Source organism: Peromyscus leucopus, chromosome 22 (genome assembly GCF_004664715.2).
Source record: "Peromyscus leucopus breed LL Stock chromosome 22, UCI_PerLeu_2.1, whole genome shotgun sequence".
NCBI lineage: Eukaryota > Metazoa > Chordata > Mammalia > Rodentia > Cricetidae > Peromyscus > Peromyscus leucopus.
In genome coordinates, this window is record NC_051081.1 from 18,717,434 (window position 1) to 18,736,674 (window position 19,241).

The window sequence follows — 19,241 nt, forward strand, 5'->3', positions numbered from 1 at the left end:
TCTCTGGGGAGACTTCAAGCTCTGTTGCTGCCAAATGCTGGGGGAGATGACTGCCGTGGGATGAGGAGTGAGCTGGCTACAGTCTCCAGGAAAGATGTACCTCACTCTGTGGGTTGTCTCAGTCGACAAGCGTGCTCTGTAGGGCTTGTCTCTATGCAAGGCAGAAGGTTTCATGCTTCACTGGCCCAGCCATTAGCAATCCCGACTCATCTGGACTCACATGCCTAAAAGACACTCTGTGCTCCATGGAAACCCTTCCAAGGTGGAGTATGTCTCCGAAATAAGAATCCAGAAAAACAAGGCTAGAAGATGGCTAGCGTGCCTGTGGTCAAGCCCCTTCCCTTTGAAGAGATAAAGGTTGATGTGAAGTCATCACAGATGACAAACCTGAGGTACATTGGTCAAATCCCAGAATTCTACAGTCATACTTGAATATTACTCCCCTCCTCCGCCCCCGGGGACATTGTTTCTCTGTGTAACAGCCCTGGCTCTTCTGGAACTCACTTCACAGACCAGGTGGCCATGAACTCACAGAGATATGCCTGCCTCTGCCTCCCTGAGTGCTGGATCAAGGGTGTATGCCACCACACCCAGCTAAATATTACCTTTAGGTTCCATCCAAGCCCGCCACTTGCTCCTTCTACATTCTCAGCACAAACAATAGGAGGAAACAGGGCATCCATACCCCATAAACAACAGTAGGTTTGGGGGGCTTCTTTCTGTCATGACTGACAATTCTCTGGAGATTCAAGGCCTGAACTTTGAGGTTGGTACAGGCAGGGGACCCCATGAGCATGCACAGTTTGCCGATACACCTGTACCCTGCAGAGAGCGAAGGCGGGCTGGCAGCCTTAAAGGCTGCAGGACTGAGCCCCTCCTTGGGAAGAACCGCGGCTGTTTCTTATTTTCCTTTGTTACGCCTGAGCCAGCCTCTAAGCATGTCTCTGAATCCTGGTGACGGGACAACCCTTCAGAGCTCTCTGAAAGACAAAGGCAGAAGGACGCTGCTCCTTCAGCAAGGTGTCCCTGTCTGGAAGACAGAGGGGGGCCATGGCCTGACAAGACTCTTGGGATCATGAAAGACCTGGATCCCAGCCTGTGTGCTGGGGTGCCTCTCCTTCATCCCATCTTTCTCTCCATCCTGTAACTGTGAACGGTAAAACGTACAGCTCCTCTCCTCAGCTGGGTCAGTGAAGTCCTGGATCTTTTAATCACTATTATCTTGTACGTATTCCAATCAGTTTCTTCCTGTACTCCATCTTTGTCTAGGTACTGCTCATAGAGTATTGGTAGAAAGATTTTTGCCTTGCTGTTGTCAATGTCCTCCTCCAGGACTAGAGAGAAAGAGCCAAGTACAGGCTCCATTCATCCTGTTGGTCAGAAGAATCTTTTCACAGATGCTTCTCTCTCCTTCACCATCTTTATCCTTCTCTGCCCAGACCTGGCTTCACCAGCCAGCTGACCCCCATTTCTCCCTCCTCTCTCCCCTTCCATCACATTTAGCCTCACAGAGCCCCCATGCTCCCAACAGGTAGGTGTGGGGTGTATGTGTATGTTCAAGTGTTGATGGGGTAAGGAGGACATTCAATTCAATAAAGACTATGTTGATGAACTCACGAAGGTACAACCCCACCCCACTGTCATCAAGTCATAAAGGAAAACTCATGAGCCTAGAGAAATGCCCAGTCGAGTCCAGAACTAACTAGACAGACCCTGACCCTTTCGTGGGATGCTTATGAGGACTAACGTGAAGTACTGCCTAGTCTTCCACCACAATCCACAGGAATACTGCTGTAATCAGAATTCTCAGATGGCAAAAATGGCTAGTCTGGGTTTCACCTCTCTAACTGTTGGGCTCAGGGACATCTGGATGGTGCCCTGGAATGGTGCCCATTGATGACAGCGACCGTGCCAAAGCTAGGACACTGGAAGTCATACAGTTGCATTCAGAAAAAACACTACTGAGAATGAAGGCAAAGCGAATCCAAGTGGTGAGCAGTTCACAGAGCAAAGAGAGGTGACATGGGCCAGATGTGGTGGTACATGCCTCTAACCCTAGTACTTGGGAGGTTGAGGGAGTGGGATTAGGAGTTTGAAGACAGCCTAGGTTACAGAGCTACTTCCAGCCCAGCCTGGGCCACATCGCTCTTTATTCTAAAAACAAAGTGACTGTACATGCAGGAACCTTTGGTACTATCGCAAGGGGTTAAAAACTTGAGAATCCCCCATCTGGTGGGTCACCCTCTTGTAGCATCAATGACTGCACCAGAATGAAGCCCAGCAGGATCTGCATAGACTCCTGAGTGGCGTTTCTTCCCAGTCCTCAGATATCATCTTGCCTTCAAATAGCTGCTGCCCTGAGTGGTGATGCCGTCCCATAATCTGACCTCTCTTGACCTCTGTGTGGCAGGAGTGTTATCCAGCTTCCCCACCCTTAGGTTCCTGGTCTCTCTCACTATCCTGTTTGCTGGGCAGCAGACAGTGCTCAGCATTCTAAGATCCCATAGGCCAAAGTGGAAGGCCATGGTTGTGTCTGATTTCCAAGCCCAAACATCATGTGACTTCTTATAACACTTGATCTTGGATCCTGGAGCCTTGGTGAGAGAGGAAGGCCTTCAGACTATGGGAAGGAGCCATGAATGGAGAGAGAGGAACTAAACTTCCCAAGAAGCTAGGAGCACACAAAGCATTTTAGGCTTGCTACTGGTTCTGTTTTCAATTCTGTGAGAGAACTGGTCTCCGTTTTACAAACAAGAAGGTCTGAGGGTCAGGGTGAAATGACTTCTCATGATCCCAAGGCTATCCTGTGACAGCAATCATAGTCAACCCCAGTCTTTCTGTGATCAAAGCCAGTCCCTTGTTCACCGTATCATGCCATCACTTAAGCAAGCTACCCAAAACAGGGATGTGGACTTTTCCCATGGCCTCTAGACCTGGGCAAGAGTCAATAGCCTCTTAGGGGCCAAGGAATCTCACTCTGATATGGACGTTGTCTTGGAGGTGTCTTCAGTGAAGGACCATGCAAAGCTCTGGTCCTGATCCACCAGGATGGAGGAGGAGGATGGTGTCTCATTGGCCTCTGCATTATCGCCCATGCTATTGGGGTCCCTGGGCAGGTGGACTAGCATTAGGGTGAGGGGATGCCTGCCCAGCAGGGTTCCTCCTGGGGCTGCTAAGTAAGTGAGGGTGTGAGTTCTCGGGCCCACTTCCCAGGTTTTCTCTCAGCACAGCCCAGTCATGCAGGGGCATGCAGGGGGGGCTTCCATCGGGGGCCTGCCATGCAGCATGGATGGCTGAATGGAGACGGATCATGAGGTTGAAAGGGACCTCTATGTCATCGGGCCTGTGGGCTCACCTACCTGGAGAGACTCCCCACTCTGGAAGCCTTACCTTACAGAGGGACATTCACACTGAAGCAAACTTGAAAAGAGAGAACACGTACACAAAGAGAAGTTTACTCGGCCGGCATTCCTCTCATTGCCTTCGGCATTCACGGAGGACAGCTAGGACTCTCGGGAGGCAGCTCCCTCCCTCTTAACTGGCTTGCTCCCAGTCCAGTGCCGAAGCCCCGGGGAGCCTCTGCTCTCAGAGTCTAACGCTTTGGGGTGCGCCAAATGGGGACCCGAAGTGAGCCGACTAGCCCCACGATCGGCAGTGTCAGCCATACCAAGTACATCTCTTCCCCCGTCCAGTCCCCCCAAAAGATAAGCCTACCAGGAGCACACAAGCTAAGTGAGAGAGACTTATTAGTGCTTAGACAGGGCCACCATCTTGGAAGGAAGCCTCCAAAGAGACAGAGCGTTCACGCTTGGCTATTATCTCTAGTGTGAGAAGCTTTGCTGGCTTTTGTTGGTTAGAGTACATGTCCATAGAGCTTTTTTTTCGGTTTTGTGTTGATGGCGTATCGTTTGTATAAAATCAATTCGGTGTACGGGTGCATAGAGCTGGAACAGGAGGAACACACAGGGGACACCGTCGGGGGGGAGGGGGATATAGAGAAGTTGAGAAGGCACACAAGGAGAAACTTTCCATGCGGAAGCAGAGGCCGCTGAATGGGGCTGACACAAAGGGGTGACACCCTCTGGAAGCCTGGTGGCTCTCCTAACCTCTGGGGAATCAGAGCAAGGGTGACACAGGGGGGCGTAGGCGCCAGGGGCACAGGAATCTCAGCTTAGCAAACATATCAGGAAGGCAGAGCCCGCGGGGTCAGCAGCCAGCGGAGGGATGTGATGGAAACTGACCAGAGGCCAAATTCCAGCCTCCAATCTCAATGATCTCTTTGGTGCTATCTTCTGAGGCAGGAGGCTTCCTGTGGAGGGGGTGGGAGGGGAGTGAGGTCGGAAGCAGTTCTGATGTATCCTCAGCCCCTGTGGGTGTGAGCAGGCCCCTGTGGGTGTGAGCAGGCCCCTGTGGGTGTGAGCAGGCCCCAGTCTCCAGGTGAGTCAACCACGGCAGAGGTGGGTTTGCCTGGTATGCTGGGTTTGAGGAGACTTAAGAGTTCTGGGAACACAAAAGACGACACTGTGGCTCTTCTCAAACACTAGACTGGATGCTATGGCCACTCTTGAGCCCAACAAAACGGATTCGTCCCTGAAACCCACCAGGCAGGTCACCTGCCAGGTAACTCAGCTCTGGTGGCCAGTAAGGGAACTGAGGTAATGGCTCCTGAGAAGGTGTCTAGGGAATGGTGGCATTCTGGTATGAGGCCAACAGGGCACGGCTGGAGGGTGAGTGACGTTAGCTCCAAAGAGAAGAAATCCAGGCTCTTTCGTGCACCCCAGCACTTGACCACACTTCTCTTAAGGTGTCTAGTATCGGGGGGCGGGGGAGCTTCTCTGAACCTGCCTCGTTTGCCTGTTTAAGCCTGTGCCCAGTGTCTCTTCGTGCTCGTGACACCCACAAGGCTGGTGCTGTCTGCCCGTAGATTTTATCTTTTCCTTCACGCAGTACCTATCCTTTCATGTGACATCTGTCTGTAAGAACTTCCCAGCGTCCTGGTGGACAGTCCCTTGTATTCCTCGCTTCTTCTCAGTATGGAACTGGCTTTCCTTCAGCTGTCAAAACCTTGCCTGCCTGAGCTCTCAAATGACATGTCCTCAACTTCTAAGACACACCCAAGCCAAAGAAAGCCCGTCTTTGTGATGGAACCTCTGACCCACGAGCAGAGGAGGACTCTGTGGCAATGGGCCGCAGTATCTCTCTTCCCAGTGACTTACAGGTGACTGCATTTGCCTAGGGCTGCACTCGCACAGAGCTGCACTCACAGCTGGCCTGCTCCCTGCTACCGCCTGGCCTAGGCAGACACCCATCCCTATGCTCGTCGGCTACACCAGGATGGGGGCTCAGGAAAACCCGTTTGGGTTCCCACTCTGGGCCTGCGAGGTTTTCCCAGCTGATACATGCAATGGTTTTAATTTCATTCAGCATCTTCTTCTGCTAGACTGGTGCCCACAGGCTGCACAGACTAACGGCATTTTCCATGTCGCAGGAACGAGCTTTAGCATCTCTCTTCCTCCCTCTCCTTTCTTTTCACTCATAAATTTGATGTTTAGGAGAGATACCTCAGATCTCAAGGAGAGACACTTGATCAGATATTTAAACATCTTGATCAAGTTCCCGAATGCCTGGGACTGGTAACTCTGAACGATCCGCAGGATTCTGCCAAAGTATAACTAGAAACACTTCTTGCACAATCTTATTTCCTCCGCATCTTCCTCATCCCTGATGTCCAGATTTTCTCATCTCAGGTAAAACAAACCAGCCTAATGACCCTTCTTCCTTGGCTCTCTGGCATGGTAGTCTGGGTCACAGTGGGAACCCATACACAGACAGTTTCCATGGAAATGGTGAGACCAGCTTTAGGAAAGTAAGATGGATGTTGGAGTCCCACACGGTCCAGCCCTTTCTTTTGGACATACTCTCACAGGGAAAGAAGGCCACCAGGAGCCCATGTGAGTTCCCCAGCACAGGAATCAAGCAGGGCCCCATTTCTAGTCCCAGGGGGAGGTTTCCCAGAGGCTGAAGTAAGGGGAGTCCTCGTCTCCTGTGCACTGGGGTTCAGGGGAATGTGGAATCCCATCTGATCCCAGACCCAGGGGAGCACTTCCTCTTTCTGGTTCCTGGGGACTCCTTACCTGTGGGGACAGCTTCACACCTGCGTAGGGACAACCTGGAGGGGCTCTCCACCTGCCTGAGCCCAGGGGAGACCTGCTCGTTTGTGGAGCGGGACACATGGTAGCCTACCCCTACTTGTCCCCCACTCTTTCCCCCTTTCCTTAGTATCTGGGTTCTGTCCCGGATCCCCGGCCCACAGTCACCTCACACTGCTCTTCATGGCCACCTGTCATTCTGCTCTTGCCCTGGGGGTGGGGCAGCCACTGATCAAGGCGTGGTTCCTCTCGGAACGTCTTGTGATAGGACCCATGGAAGCCACGCAAGGACAAGCATACTGAGACTGCATCCCAGTCTAAGACTGGAAACCCAGCAGGGACATCCTGGACTGATGGGGCTTGAAGAGCTGCTTTAGGAACTTGAATTCCTCACCACTGCTTAAGGCCCAGAGCCTCCCTTGGATATGAGTAAAAATCCTAGGAAAGGTCTGTGGTGACTTCTTTTCACCCCATCATCTACTAGACCCCAGGGAGAGCCTAGTCTCAGTGACTCCGTTCATGAAAACACCCTTTGTGAACTGCGGCTCGAGTTCTCCCTCTTTTCCTTCCTTCTAGGAGTTTCTCTACAACACCAGCCCTTGCTCCCCTTCACAGGCCCAGGGGACGATGGACTCCTTGGGGGCCTCTTCACCATGTACTCTCTTGAGAGGCTGTGCCTGTTCCTCATCCTGCCTTTCAGGGTCTGGTGATCCTCCCTGGGTCTGGCTGAAAGTGACTTCACTGAGACTTAGTGTCTCAACCTAAGTTCAAGCCATTTTATGGATGGCAATAGTCTGACTGGCCCCTGGTCTTCTCTGGGTTCTTGTTTGCTGGGCCTGAACAGGTATAGTTCTGCTCCTCATTTCTCTAAGGATTACATTAGATTACATGGAAATTATTGACCCCTCAGGCTTGAGTCTTCTGTTTCTTCTCAGCCTCTGGTGACCCACGCTCCACGCATTCTCTCAGGTATCCAGTTACTCTTGTCCTTTGGGACTACTTCTAGCAGTCCCAGGCCGAGCCATCAGGCAGGCTGGCACATGCAGTGAGCTCTGCAGCCCTAACAGCCAGAACCTCCAACCTTCACTATGTACGAGACCCACAGCGTGGGCTTGACATGGGGTAGGCTGGGGTTGGAGGGTGAGCTGTGATGAGATGGGATAAAGTGGAAGAGAGGTTCACAGCGAGAAGTCGACCCCAAACCTGGCCTGTCCCAAGCTGTGTGTCTCTCAAGAATCACACAGACCAAGGCAGAAAGCGAAGTAGGAATGGTAGCAAGCCTTAGCACTACGTCATATCAGCCTGTCACTTCTGACCCTGTCTATGGTCTGGAGCATATGCATCACCTGGCAACCACCTTCCAGAATATTCTAAGATTAATTCCTCTCTGGGGACCTGCGGAACACTTGAGGGTCTTTTCTGTCCTTGTAGCTGGGGAAGACGGTCTCCTCTGACAGAACATGGTGACCCATGGCTGGTTGATGATCTCAGGTCTTCTTCCAGTCTCTAGGACTAGGATCTTGCCTAAGAAAGCCTCCTGTTCAGCTGCCAGGTGCTTGAAGCCGGCTGCCCAGATTCTCAGTCGGAAGGACTCACTACCTCGGGACATACTGGAACCAAGATACCTCTCCCTCGGGATTACATTGCCTGCTCTTTGAACACTTCCGTAGTAGGTCAGCCTGCAGGACATGGCCTGTGGTTCCCAGCCAAGCCTTTGCTGTAGTCCTCTGTCCATCTTCTGAGTGTCACCCCCCTTCACTCTCCACCCCTCCCCTCTGCTTGGCCCTGCACACGGAGGGCAGCACACGCTGTGCCTTGGAGCAGGTGGAGGGCAGGGACATATGAGAGCTAGGACTTCGATGGACCCAGGACGTAGGCTACCCTCCCTGCGGGACTTGGGGTCAGCCTTTCTTGCAACAGTCACTGAATCTCACTTCACGCTCTGCCATCGAAAGACCATAACAAGCATTTGAGCTAATATTTTCCTTTACACGGATGCTTTCAGAGCACAACCCCATTTCTCTCCCCAAACACCCCATCATCTCTATGTCATGTGGAAGACTAGCATCATTATAACGGATCAAAATAAACAAACGAAGCTTGGGGCAACAAGAAGAGGGTGCTGCAGGTGCCCTAGTTTTGACAGTCAATGTCCAGGGCTCTCTTTGGGGAGACCCCTCCCCAAGCTGTCAGCCATACCCCGCGCTGCTCTTGGCCCCAGGGACTGGTACACCAGTGCCAGCCGATCACGGAGGGGAAGGGTTGGGAGCCCCACTTACAATTCTTGGCTTGAAGGGGGGCTTGACTTTCTTCTGCTCCAGCAGGACCCAGTCAATCTCCTTGAAGAATGGGTGTTGCTTGATGGCGTCTTCCCCGTTCTGGGCGGCCACACAGCCCAGGCGCTTGTGAGGGTTCTTGGTCATGAACTGTGGGAGGAAGGCACGAGAGAATGACTGATGGAGCTTCCCGGGCCCGGGTCATGAGGGAGTATCTTCCGCATCACTCCCCACATCTGGATTTGCACACCAGGAGCCTCACTCTCAGTGTGGTCTACTCTTGAACATGATGGAGCACGTGCCAGACAGCATTCTGAACATAGGACCGATATGGTTTCATCTCCTCATGAGGTACTCTGGCTATTTCAACTTTATAAGGGTGGAACTTCAGGCACAGAGAGGTTAGTAAACTTGGCTAATGATGCACAGCTAGCAAGGTACCAAGTTGAGATCAGGACCTAACTCCTATTCTTGGATTGCATCAGATGCTCAAGTCTTTTCAGCAGAGACTGAGATCTGGTAAGTCACAGCAAAGAGGTAAGGAAAGATGATTGGGTATGCAAATATATGCAAACATATGCAAATACAGGCAAATGATCAAGAGTACCTCCCATCTCTTTCCTTTCCCAACCCTCCTCACGTGTTTTAGTTTGAATTTGCAGTCGCCACACAAAAATGCCCACGTAGGGGCCAGCAAGAGGGCCAGTGAATAAAGGCGCTTGCTTTTACCAAACCAGACAATCTGAGTTGGATCACTGGGACCCACGTGGTGTAGAGAGAAGCAAAGCCCGAAAATGGTTCTCTGACCTCTACATATACAGCATGGTGCACATGTGCATGTACATACACACACACACATGCTCACACACATACACACATGTGCACGTGCACACACACACACTCCACACACACTTTTTAAAAATGCCCATGTAAGTTAAAGATAAAAATCACCACTTTTCAGTGTTCATAAGTAAGCGCACAGTGACAGGCTTCCATATTCTGCATGATGAGCTCATTGCTCCCAAACTAGTCCATCCTGGGAATAAACAGAACTTCAGCCAATTTTATACTGAAAACCAGTATAAAATTTTTTTTTTTGTTGACAGGCACCAAAAATAAAGGTCGCTGTGTGTGTATGATTCTTGTGCTAGAGATCAAGAACAATGTTTTATAGGGCAAAGGTCAGTGACAGAGGAACCCGAGATGACAGATTATGGTGGAATTGCAAGGCTCACCAGCAAGTGAGAGCTTCTTAAACGGGAAAGGCCTAGGGTTAGAGGCTAGGGTCCTACCATGTCCCTCTGGTGTCCTCGAATCCAAACCACATGGGCACAAACTGAACTCTCTCAGACGGGAAGCCACAGAGAAGATGGAGAGAAGTGCTGAGAGGCCTCGAATCTGTGGAGGACTCACGGACTTCCTCTCCTTCACCTACGTGCCCAGAGAGTCACTCCTGCTGGATGACCTCCGCTGTCCCACACTGGCCTATACTTTTGTTTGGCACACTGTGACATCCCAGTTGAGTCCTGCCTACTCTCCAGGGTCCCCCTGCAGTGCCTTAGCATTCTCTTAAGATGCTACCAAGATGCCCATCCCTCCGCAGCCAGCTGGAGCACCACGTTTCTTGTCGTCGATCTAAATTATAAGCTGCCTAAAGGTCACTTTCCCTTAATGAGCTCTGTGACACTTTCACCTAGTGCAGACTCCGTTCCCTCCTCCTACAGGGAGCTCAGTCAACTTTGAGTGGGTAGGAGGCTGACGGCTGAGTCTTAGGGGATGGCACGGGTACCGGCCGCCTTACGATGGCTGCTTACTGTTGAATGCCTTGTTCTCCGCTTTGTGATACAAATGGCCTTCTCTAGATCCTGAACCACCTCCACATGGGTAACCTCCTTCAAAGACATAGCTCGAAGGACAGAGTCTTAGAAAATGTGGGCTAGAAACATTGAGTGACAACCTAAGGGGATGGAGGTTCCCAACGAAAAGGAGAGAACTCCTTTCTCTCATAGGCTGCTCCACCTCCCTCTTCTGGCAGAGGAAAGATACGCCTCAGGATGAGGCCCTGGGGTAACTCCTTGGGCCAGGGCTCTCCTGTCAGACATTATTAAGCAGTTAACACCTCATGACCTCTAACCCCTGAGTCTCTATAGGTCAAGGGTTTTCTTTTTTTTTTTCAAAATTTATTTTTTAACTTTTAAATTGTGTGTAGGTATATAAATTACATGTAGGTATATATGTGTGGGGATGTGCAAGTGTGAATGCAGCGTAGGAAGTTCAGAAGCAAGCATCTGTTTCCTGGGGCTAGAATTACTGGTGGACCTCAACTGCGCAACGTGGGTGCCGGGTCCTCTGTAACAGCAGTAGGTGCTCTTAACCACTGAGCCACCTCTCCAGCCCCAAGTGTCAACAGTTTTCCTACTCAGTGCTACCGACATTCTTTGCTGTGGGGCTTTGCCGTGAACTGTAGGTGGTTCCGCAGCATCTCGGATACATCTCAGTCTGTCTTTACATATTAGCACCCACCATGCTTCCCCGAGTGTGTCAACTCCAGTATCTCCAGACATTGCTGGGTGTGTGTCTAGAGGGAGGGTGTCAAAACCGCAGTGCAGTTTGGGCCATAGAGAGAGGGAGGGAGGAGGGGGAGGGGGAGGGGGAGGGGGGGAGGGAGAGAGAGAGACCATACACTTGGCTGCTATGTCGGCAGAGGACTCTCAGAAGGGGACTGAGCTGGTGTCTGCCAGGCACAGTCCTGCTCTCTCCAGGGCTGGAGATCAGCTGCCTGGGGCCAGGTGGGGATCTAAGAATTAGAGCAGAAGACTCCCATCTCTACCCTAGCTAATCACTCCAGGATGGCCCTTGGTGGGGGACCCCACCCGACAGCTGCCCCGAGGGCTCTTCTAAGTGCAGAGACAGGAAGACCTAGCATTCCATGGAAGAAGCCATAGCCCCTTCTTCGAGAATAGGGTGATATAAGCAGGGGCCTTCTAAGTTCTGTTCCGACAATGAAAGGTAAAGCAGTGAGAATCTGTGTCTATATCTTCTTGGCTTACACATAGGGAAATTCTGGAAGGTTGTATAAAACTCCGTACCCGAGTCACCTACAAGGTATAGAGAGTAGGGAACAGGCGAATGGAAATGGGACAGAATAAGGACCACTGACAGCATCCTGCGCTGCACTTTTGGCATTTTAAAGGACTCGATGTATGTTTCTTTTTTTTTTTTTTTTTTTTTTGGTTTTTCGAGACAGGGTTTCTCTGTGTAGCTTTGCGCCTTTCCTGGAGCTCACTTGGTAGCCCAGGCTGGCCTCGAACTCACAGAGATCCGCCTGCCTCTGCCTCCCGAGTGCTGGGATTAAAGGCGTGCGCCACCAACGCCCGGCTTGTATGTTTCAGTTATTCAAACAATTGAGAGCACAGGGCTGGGGAGGGACAGAGCGGAGACAGAGCCCAGGACTGGGTAGTGGCTTTAGTCTACTCATAAAATAACCGAACAGGGGCCAGTGGGAACCCCAGCAAGGAAACATCAAGGGGATAGATCAAAGTGTGGTACCCAGGGGGGACCCTTACAGGCTTTGCTTTGGCCTACACCACCCTCTTCTTCCTCCTCCTCCTCCTCCTTTCTGAGACAAGGTTTCTCTATATAACAGTCCTGACTGTCCTGGAACTCACTCTGTAGACCGGGCTGACCTTGAAACTCACAGAGATCCGCCTGTCCCCACCTCCCGAGTGCTGGGATTAAAGGCGTGTGCCACCACCGCCCGGCTGCACATTCTTCTTAAGGGAAGGGGTCCAGATCAGTTCACATGGAGAGGGGTGCTTAAAAGCTTGTTTCTAGCTTCCTCTTGGAAAGGCAGGTCTGGTAAAGGAAGTCCTCACTGCTACAGGCCTGTGCTCGGCTGGAGGCAGCGAGTGGACACTCCCCAGACAGGTGTGGCTCTCAAGCAAACTCCAAGTCACCTGCCACATCACCTTCTTGTATACCAAAGGCACTTCATCTTGTAAACTGGGGCAAAGAGAACAACTCGGAGTTCTAAGAGCAGCCACCTTCCAGGTGGCAATAGACACTGTAGGCAGCACCTAGGATGCCCCAGGAGTGGCTTGCAGCTCCCAGGGGTGTCTGCGAGAGAAACTGACAATAGCCCTGCCCTGCTGGAGGGTTTCCATTCTTGTGGGAGGAAACAGACTACAGATATATAATTTTTTTAATTAATTAATTTACTCATGGGGTGGGGAGCAGTGAGTGTGGCCCATGAATACTATGGTGCGCATGTGGAGGTCAGAGAACAACTTTCAGGAAGGAGTTAGTGTGGTGGTGGTATTGTGTTCCTCAGAATATTGTGCATGCTAATAAACTTATCTGGGGTCAGAGACAGAACAGCCACAATATTAAACATAAACGATAGGCAGTGGTAGTACATGCCTTCAATCCCAGCATTCCAGAGGCAGAGATCCATGTGTTCAAGGATACAGCCAGGCATGGTGACTCATGCCTTTAATCCTAGGGAGTGATGGTAGAAAGCAGAAAGTATATAAGGCGTGAGGACCAGAAACTAGAAGCTTTTAGCTAGTTAAGCTTCAGGCTTTTGAGCAGCAGCTCAGCTGAGAGCCATTGAGATGAGGACACAGAAGCTTCCAGTCTGAGGAAACAGGACCAGATGAGGAACTGGTGAGGTGAGGTGGCTGTGGCTTGTTCTGTCTCTCTGATCTTCCAGTGTTCACCCCAATAACTGGCCTCAGGTTTGATTTTATTAATAAGAACTGTTAAGATTCCTGCTACAAGTTAGTTCTTCCTTACCACTGGGATGAAGCAGGATCTCTTGTTTGTGACATGCTGTGTGCTCCAGGCTGGCTGGCCTGTGAGCTCCTGGCTGTTTGCAGCTTTCAGCTCACTGTGGCAATGTGAGGACCGTGGATTTGCATCACTGCATGGGGCTTTTTTACATGGCTTCTGAGGACTGAACTCACATCATCATCCTTGGACCCCAAGTGCTTTTACCTGCTAAACGCTCTCACTGATGCTGTGCATCGTTTTTTGAGACAAGGCCTCCTGTAGTCCAGGCTGGCCTCCACCTCACTATGTAGCTGAAGAACGGCCTTGAATTCTTTTGTTCTCCTCCCTCAACTTCCCCAGGGCAGGTATGACAAGCATGTGCTACTCTGACTAAATTATGCACTGCTGGGGGATTGAACCCAGGGCTTCATGCATGTGAGGCGAGCACTCTACAGCTGAGCACTCTCCAGTCCTCCACAGTTTATTGGGAGGCACAAAAAACGCTATGAGGATGAATGAAGGAGTTTTTCAGGAAGTTTCCATTTTTTAAAGATGTGAGGGTAGAGCAAACCTCCCACACAGCAGGGCCCTCGTCCAGTGAGAGGCAGAAGAGGCCGCAAAGGAGACAGAGAAGAGAGGCTGCCCAGGGTAAATGCCACCGAGGAACCACAAAGGGGCTTTAAGGAAGGGGCTCAGCTAAGCAGCCAGTCTTCAAACATGGGAGCCACGGAAGGCAGAGGAACAGAGAGGAATAGGGCAGGAGGTGTGTGACTCCAGACTCCTGTGAAATGCTTGGAAGTCTAGACATGTCATGACTTCTATTAGTTACGGCAAGTGCTGTGAGTTCCCTGTCTGTCCGAGAGACAGCCAACCTTCTTCATCAAATCTAGAGAATAAAGTGAAGACTGAGTCCAGGGCCCTTGAACATGGCTGGTTTTGTGAACGTGGCTGATCAACTTCTAAACTCTGAACTCTGGGGTGTTCTGAAGGGGAACAGAAGGCAGGACAGGAAGCCAAGGCTCCTGGGCTGTCACATGGCTCTGCCTTGGCCCGGCACTGTGATCCTGGGCAAGCTGACTGGTGAGCACACACAGAGACAGACAAACAGACAGACAGACACACACATAGAGACAGACAGACAGAGATACAGACAGACACACACACAGACATACAGAGAGACAGACACACACACACACAGAGACAGACAGACAGACAGACAGAGATACAGACAGACAGACAGACACACACACAGACATACAGAGAGACAGACACACACACACACAGAGACAGACAGACAGACAGAGATACAGACAGACAGACAGACACACACAGACAGACAGAGATACAGACACACACAGACAGACAGAGAGACAGACAAACACACAGACACACACACAGAGAAAGAGACAGACAGACAGAGAGACAGACAGACACCCCAGAGGAGGTGGAGAGGAAGAGGTGGGGAGAACACCCATAGGGAGCAGAGCCCCAGGTGAGGAAGAGTGAGTGACTCACAGCTTTCAGAATGCTGACGGCCTCCTTGCTGAGCCAGACAGGGTAGAGCACATCGTCGTGAAGGATGGATTCAAACAAGTCGTCCTCATTGTCAGCTTCAAAGGGGGGCTGCCCAGCCATCATCTCATACATCAGCACCCCCAGGGCCCACCAGTCCACTGAGGGACCGTACTCCAACTCCTGCAGGATCTGTTCAGGAAACAGGTAGTGTCAGTCAAGGTCATTTAAGAGCCTTACCCCAAGCAACAGCCCTGCCACCAACTTTGACGGGAAGGTCTGCTCCTTCGCATCCACACCTTCCTTCCGACTTGTTCCACCACCACAGAGCAGAGCTGGGCTTTCCGAGGTGGGGCCTACCTCAGCATCTCCAGGGAGGACTGAATGTGGGAAGCCAACAATTCCTCTCCACAGTCAGCATCTACCATCTAACCTCTGGTGGAAACAAGAGTCAATTCCTTTGTCTGAGTGCCAGCTAAAGCTCCCGAGCTGCATTTAGGGCCACTTTCAAAAGGACAGAGCACAGTTTGACATTGAACTCCGGGTAGGGAGCAGGATGTGAACTTCAAAAGGCAATGTTGAGAGGGACGTTCAGCAAGCTCAGGTCCCGTTGTCACACACAGCTGGAGGGGAGGGCAGGGGCGGGTAGATGCTGACGGCCCAAATGGGAAGGAGACCAGAATCTTTTTTCTTTTTCTTTGTTCCCCCTTGAGCTAGAGTCTTACTTTGTAGCACTGGCTAGCCTGGAACTCACTCTGTAGCCCAGGCTGGCCTTGAACTCACAGAGATCCGCCTGCCTCTGCCTCTTGAGTGCTGGGATTAAAGGCAGGCACTACCATGCTTGGCTTGAACCAGAAAGCTGCTATTCCTTAAGTAGTGACAACACTAAGCTTACCCAAGCCGTGTATTCCAGAGAAGGAAATAACAAAAAAGACATCTCCTGCAGCCCACCTGTTCTACCCAGAAAGGGCCACTAAGCTCTTGTCTAAGACTGTAAAGACCCATTTCCATCATTCCTCCTGGTTCTCCGAGTCTCACCAATGAACTTCTCATTTAGAGGACCCTATAGATCCCAGGGCCTGTCCTTGAGCCAACCTCATGAATGAATGTTATTCCCATGGGCAAAGTCCAAGTTCAATTTAAGTTCTATGACTGTCTTTGAATTTTAACTTTGACAATGGCCACCCAGCCTTAGCAACACCCCCTCTTCCCAGCCACTGCTTATCTGGCCAAATAGGTAGAGTCAGAGAAGTCACTTAGGATGAACCCATGAAGGACATGCTAACCAGCTTTCTGGAGCAGTCCCAAATTAAACAGAAAGCATTCAGTAGACACATCGAAGGACCCTGAGTCCACACATAGTCTAGGGATGAAGTCTTTGGGATGAAGGTGACTGTGAGAAGCTATAGCTACCTCAACAGTATTTTATCTGTTTCCTCGGCACGTAGAGTCTCTTGATCCAGTGGACAGTGCAGGCTATCTGTAAACTCAGAACAATAGGCTGCACTGGACCAGGGCCCCAGCCAAAGCGGGGTCTTCCCTCACCCTCCTAAGATCTAGTGGTCAGCCTGGCTTACCAAGTCTCAGTGGTACCACTGGTTTCTTGTCCTTCAAGGTCACACCTGTGCCATGTCTCCTCCAGAATGCCTTTTCAGATGTCCCTAGCATGTGCCTGTCCTCCCATATCCTAAGGCCTTGCCTGTTCCTAAGGTTTGTGGGCACGTCCCTTATAGTATTTCAGTTTTAGTCATTTTTTTTTTCCACAGCCAGCTTTCTCCCTGGAACATCTGGAAAGTACCAGAAAGTTATTCCCCACCATTTTCCAGAGTCTGCTCTTGTGGCCAGCCCATTCATACACTCAAGACAAAGCTACCCCCCCTTCACACCTACACTCAAGACACAGCTACCACTTCACACCTACACTCAAGACACAGCTACCCCTTCACACCTACACTCAAGACACAGCTACCACTTCACACCTACACTCAAGACACAGCTACCCCTTTACACTTACACTCAAGACACAGCTACCACTTCACACATACCACTGAGCCTGCTCCTGTGGCCAGCCCATTCATACACTCAAGACACAGCTACCACTTCACACCTACACTCAAGACACAGCTACCCCTTCACACCTACACTCAAGACACAGCTACCCCTTCACACCTACACTCAAGACACAGCTACCCCTTCACACCTACACTCAAGACACAGCTACCACTTCACACCTACACTCAAGACACAGCTACCACTTCACACCTACACTCAAGACACAGCTACCACTTCACACATACCACTGAGCCTGCTCCTGTGGCCAGCCCATTCATACACTCAAGACACAGCTACCACCACTTCAAACACACCTTCACACTCACAAGACACAGCCACCCCTTCACACCTACACTCAAGACACAGCTACCACTTCACACCTACACTCAAGACACAGCTACCACTTCACACCTACCACCGTACACTGTGTGCATCTTACCCAGTGCACCCTGTTAACTCTGAAGCTCAGGGGCTCAACTGATAAAGTGACCACTTCAACCATTTTGGGGTGGCTGGCTGGCTTCTGCACCTCTGTGGTTTGGTGGCTTGGCTATGCTCAGACTGGGCGATGCTGTGGAAATGGCAGGGTGGCCTTATTCAGCCTTCCCAGGTTCCCTTGGAGCCTTGTTTTTAGTAAAATCTTTTGTAAAACTCCTCTTGGGCTCAGCCCCAGTTATCCTTGGCTTGATCATCTTGCCAGCAACAGAGCTGGGAAGGAGGCTAGAGCTTTGCACACCCACGGGGGGGGGGTACCTGGTAAGGAAGCCAGCCCCTGCAGAGGGTCAAAGGTTAAGGCGAGAGAGAATAAGGCCTGATGGAACCAGATGTGACCCAGAGCTGACAGCCATTTCCTGAGGAGCAGGGGCCAGGTGTGGATAATGGTGAGGGTTTGAAAGGTGCCAGAGGGGTGTGTGGTGGGGGTGGGGAGACAGGGTTTGGCAGAGCTGATCCCTTAGAAGGTAGCTCTGGTTTCAGAGCTAGCCTCGCCTACTTGAATAAAGGTGTATGCCTTCTGAAGCACTCCCACCTTTAATCCCATTAGAGTCTTAAAGCAGCCTGGTGAGATGGGCAGGGCAGGCATTAGGATTCCCATGGGAAAGACAGGAACCCAAGGTTTCAAAAGACTTCTCAAGGGTACATGGGGACATCCTGGGCAGGTTTGGACTCAACTCTCTGGACTGTTTCTCATACCCCATGATATAACCCAATGGTGAAGAGACCAAGGAAGGGCGCTACCTCTGGCCAGGGAGCATAACTTCATTCCATCCTCCCACAAGCCCTTGTCAAGGCGGTCATACCTTCCTTTATCAACTGTCATTTGCCCACTGGAAGACCAACATTTATGTGCTATTTCCAATGCACTAACAATTCTGTACAATGGGCGCAAGGACAGAGTGGGCAGGAAGAGCTGTGGAGCCTTGTGCTAAGCACACCCAAGAGTCCTGCTCCTGCACGGCTTTACATGGAGGTTGACCAGGCTTCTCCTTCACTGTGAAGTGTATCTTTTTCCTGGGCAGATCCTTAATTATTGTCAACTCTTTCACCCTTGTGGCATTGGCTCACAGAGGAACAGGAATGGAAGCTTCTCGTGGTAAAGAATGAATGTAGAAGATGAGTAAGGACGTCCCAGACTCCTTCCTCGCCTTTATTTCTCCTTGCAGCGGTCTTGCCGCTATTCTTGCTCAGGGAACACATTAACAGAGAGGCTGAAATCTCTGCTTTTAGAAGATCAAATCTCCTAGGAGCACTGAGGTGCCGAACCCACAAGCCTCACTCTGGAGCTCTCCCTGGCCTCACTTGTGATGTCTGATCTGTGGACACATTGTTGACAGTCTGTCCTTCACCCTACCTGTTTATGTTGTTTGTTTTTTTGCAGAAACTCTATCAATTCATACGGCATTGAGAATAAATTCTAACACCAGCACAAGGAATCAAAGGCAATGGACATTTTTCTTAAAGAAAAACCTCACCAGACATTTAATTTGTAATTGAAAGAGGAAGTATAAGAATTTCAGATCAAAGACATATGGGCTCAAATTCCAAGTAAAAGGCATTAAAGTGGCTCCCACAACCCATGTGGATGCGTGAACCCTACAGGTGTTCTATGTCCACAATTAGCGATTGGGAGACCATGAAGTGTTCTGGAAAGGCAGCGCTAACTCCAGGAGACACGGACAGGGAAACAATATCTAACAGTATCACTCTCAGGACCCAGAGAGAAATATGCCATGAAAACAGTTACATTCTCCAGCTGTCTGGTTCAAGTTCACTGAGATGGAATCTTTTAAATATCTTGTGACACAGTGTCTCAGGAAGCTCAGGGTAGCCTCAGGCTTCCCATGCAGCCGAGGATGACCTTGAACCTCCGAGTCTCATGCTTCCACCCCCTGCGCGCAGGGACAGCAGTGTCGCAGAGTCAGGATTGATTTATGTGGTCGTAGGTGTGCACTGTGAAGGCTAGGCTCAGCCTGTTGGTGTGTGC

The 19,241-nt window shown here is 50.8% G+C and overlaps 1 protein-coding gene across 2 annotated transcripts in view; it reads right to left on the reverse strand.

The window, feature by feature from the left end:
* Nucleotides 1–19,241, reverse strand: part of Prkce (protein kinase C epsilon) — a 500,560-nt gene that overhangs the window by 19,710 nt on the left and 461,609 nt on the right. Inside the window, exons 13-15 of one of the 2 annotated variants that reach the window (XM_028892748.2) lie at nt 14,711–14,899; nt 8,429–8,575; nt 3,391–3,420 (exon numbers count right to left, since the gene is read on the reverse strand). In XM_028892748.2, coding sequence (XP_028748581.1) covers nt 3,406–3,420; nt 8,429–8,575; nt 14,711–14,899 — 351 coding nt within the window. In that variant the 3' untranslated portion in view covers nt 3,391–3,405. The remainder of the gene's footprint in view (nt 1–3,390; nt 3,421–8,428; nt 8,576–14,710; nt 14,900–19,241) is intronic. The other variant, XM_028892739.2, reaches the window with a different exon arrangement.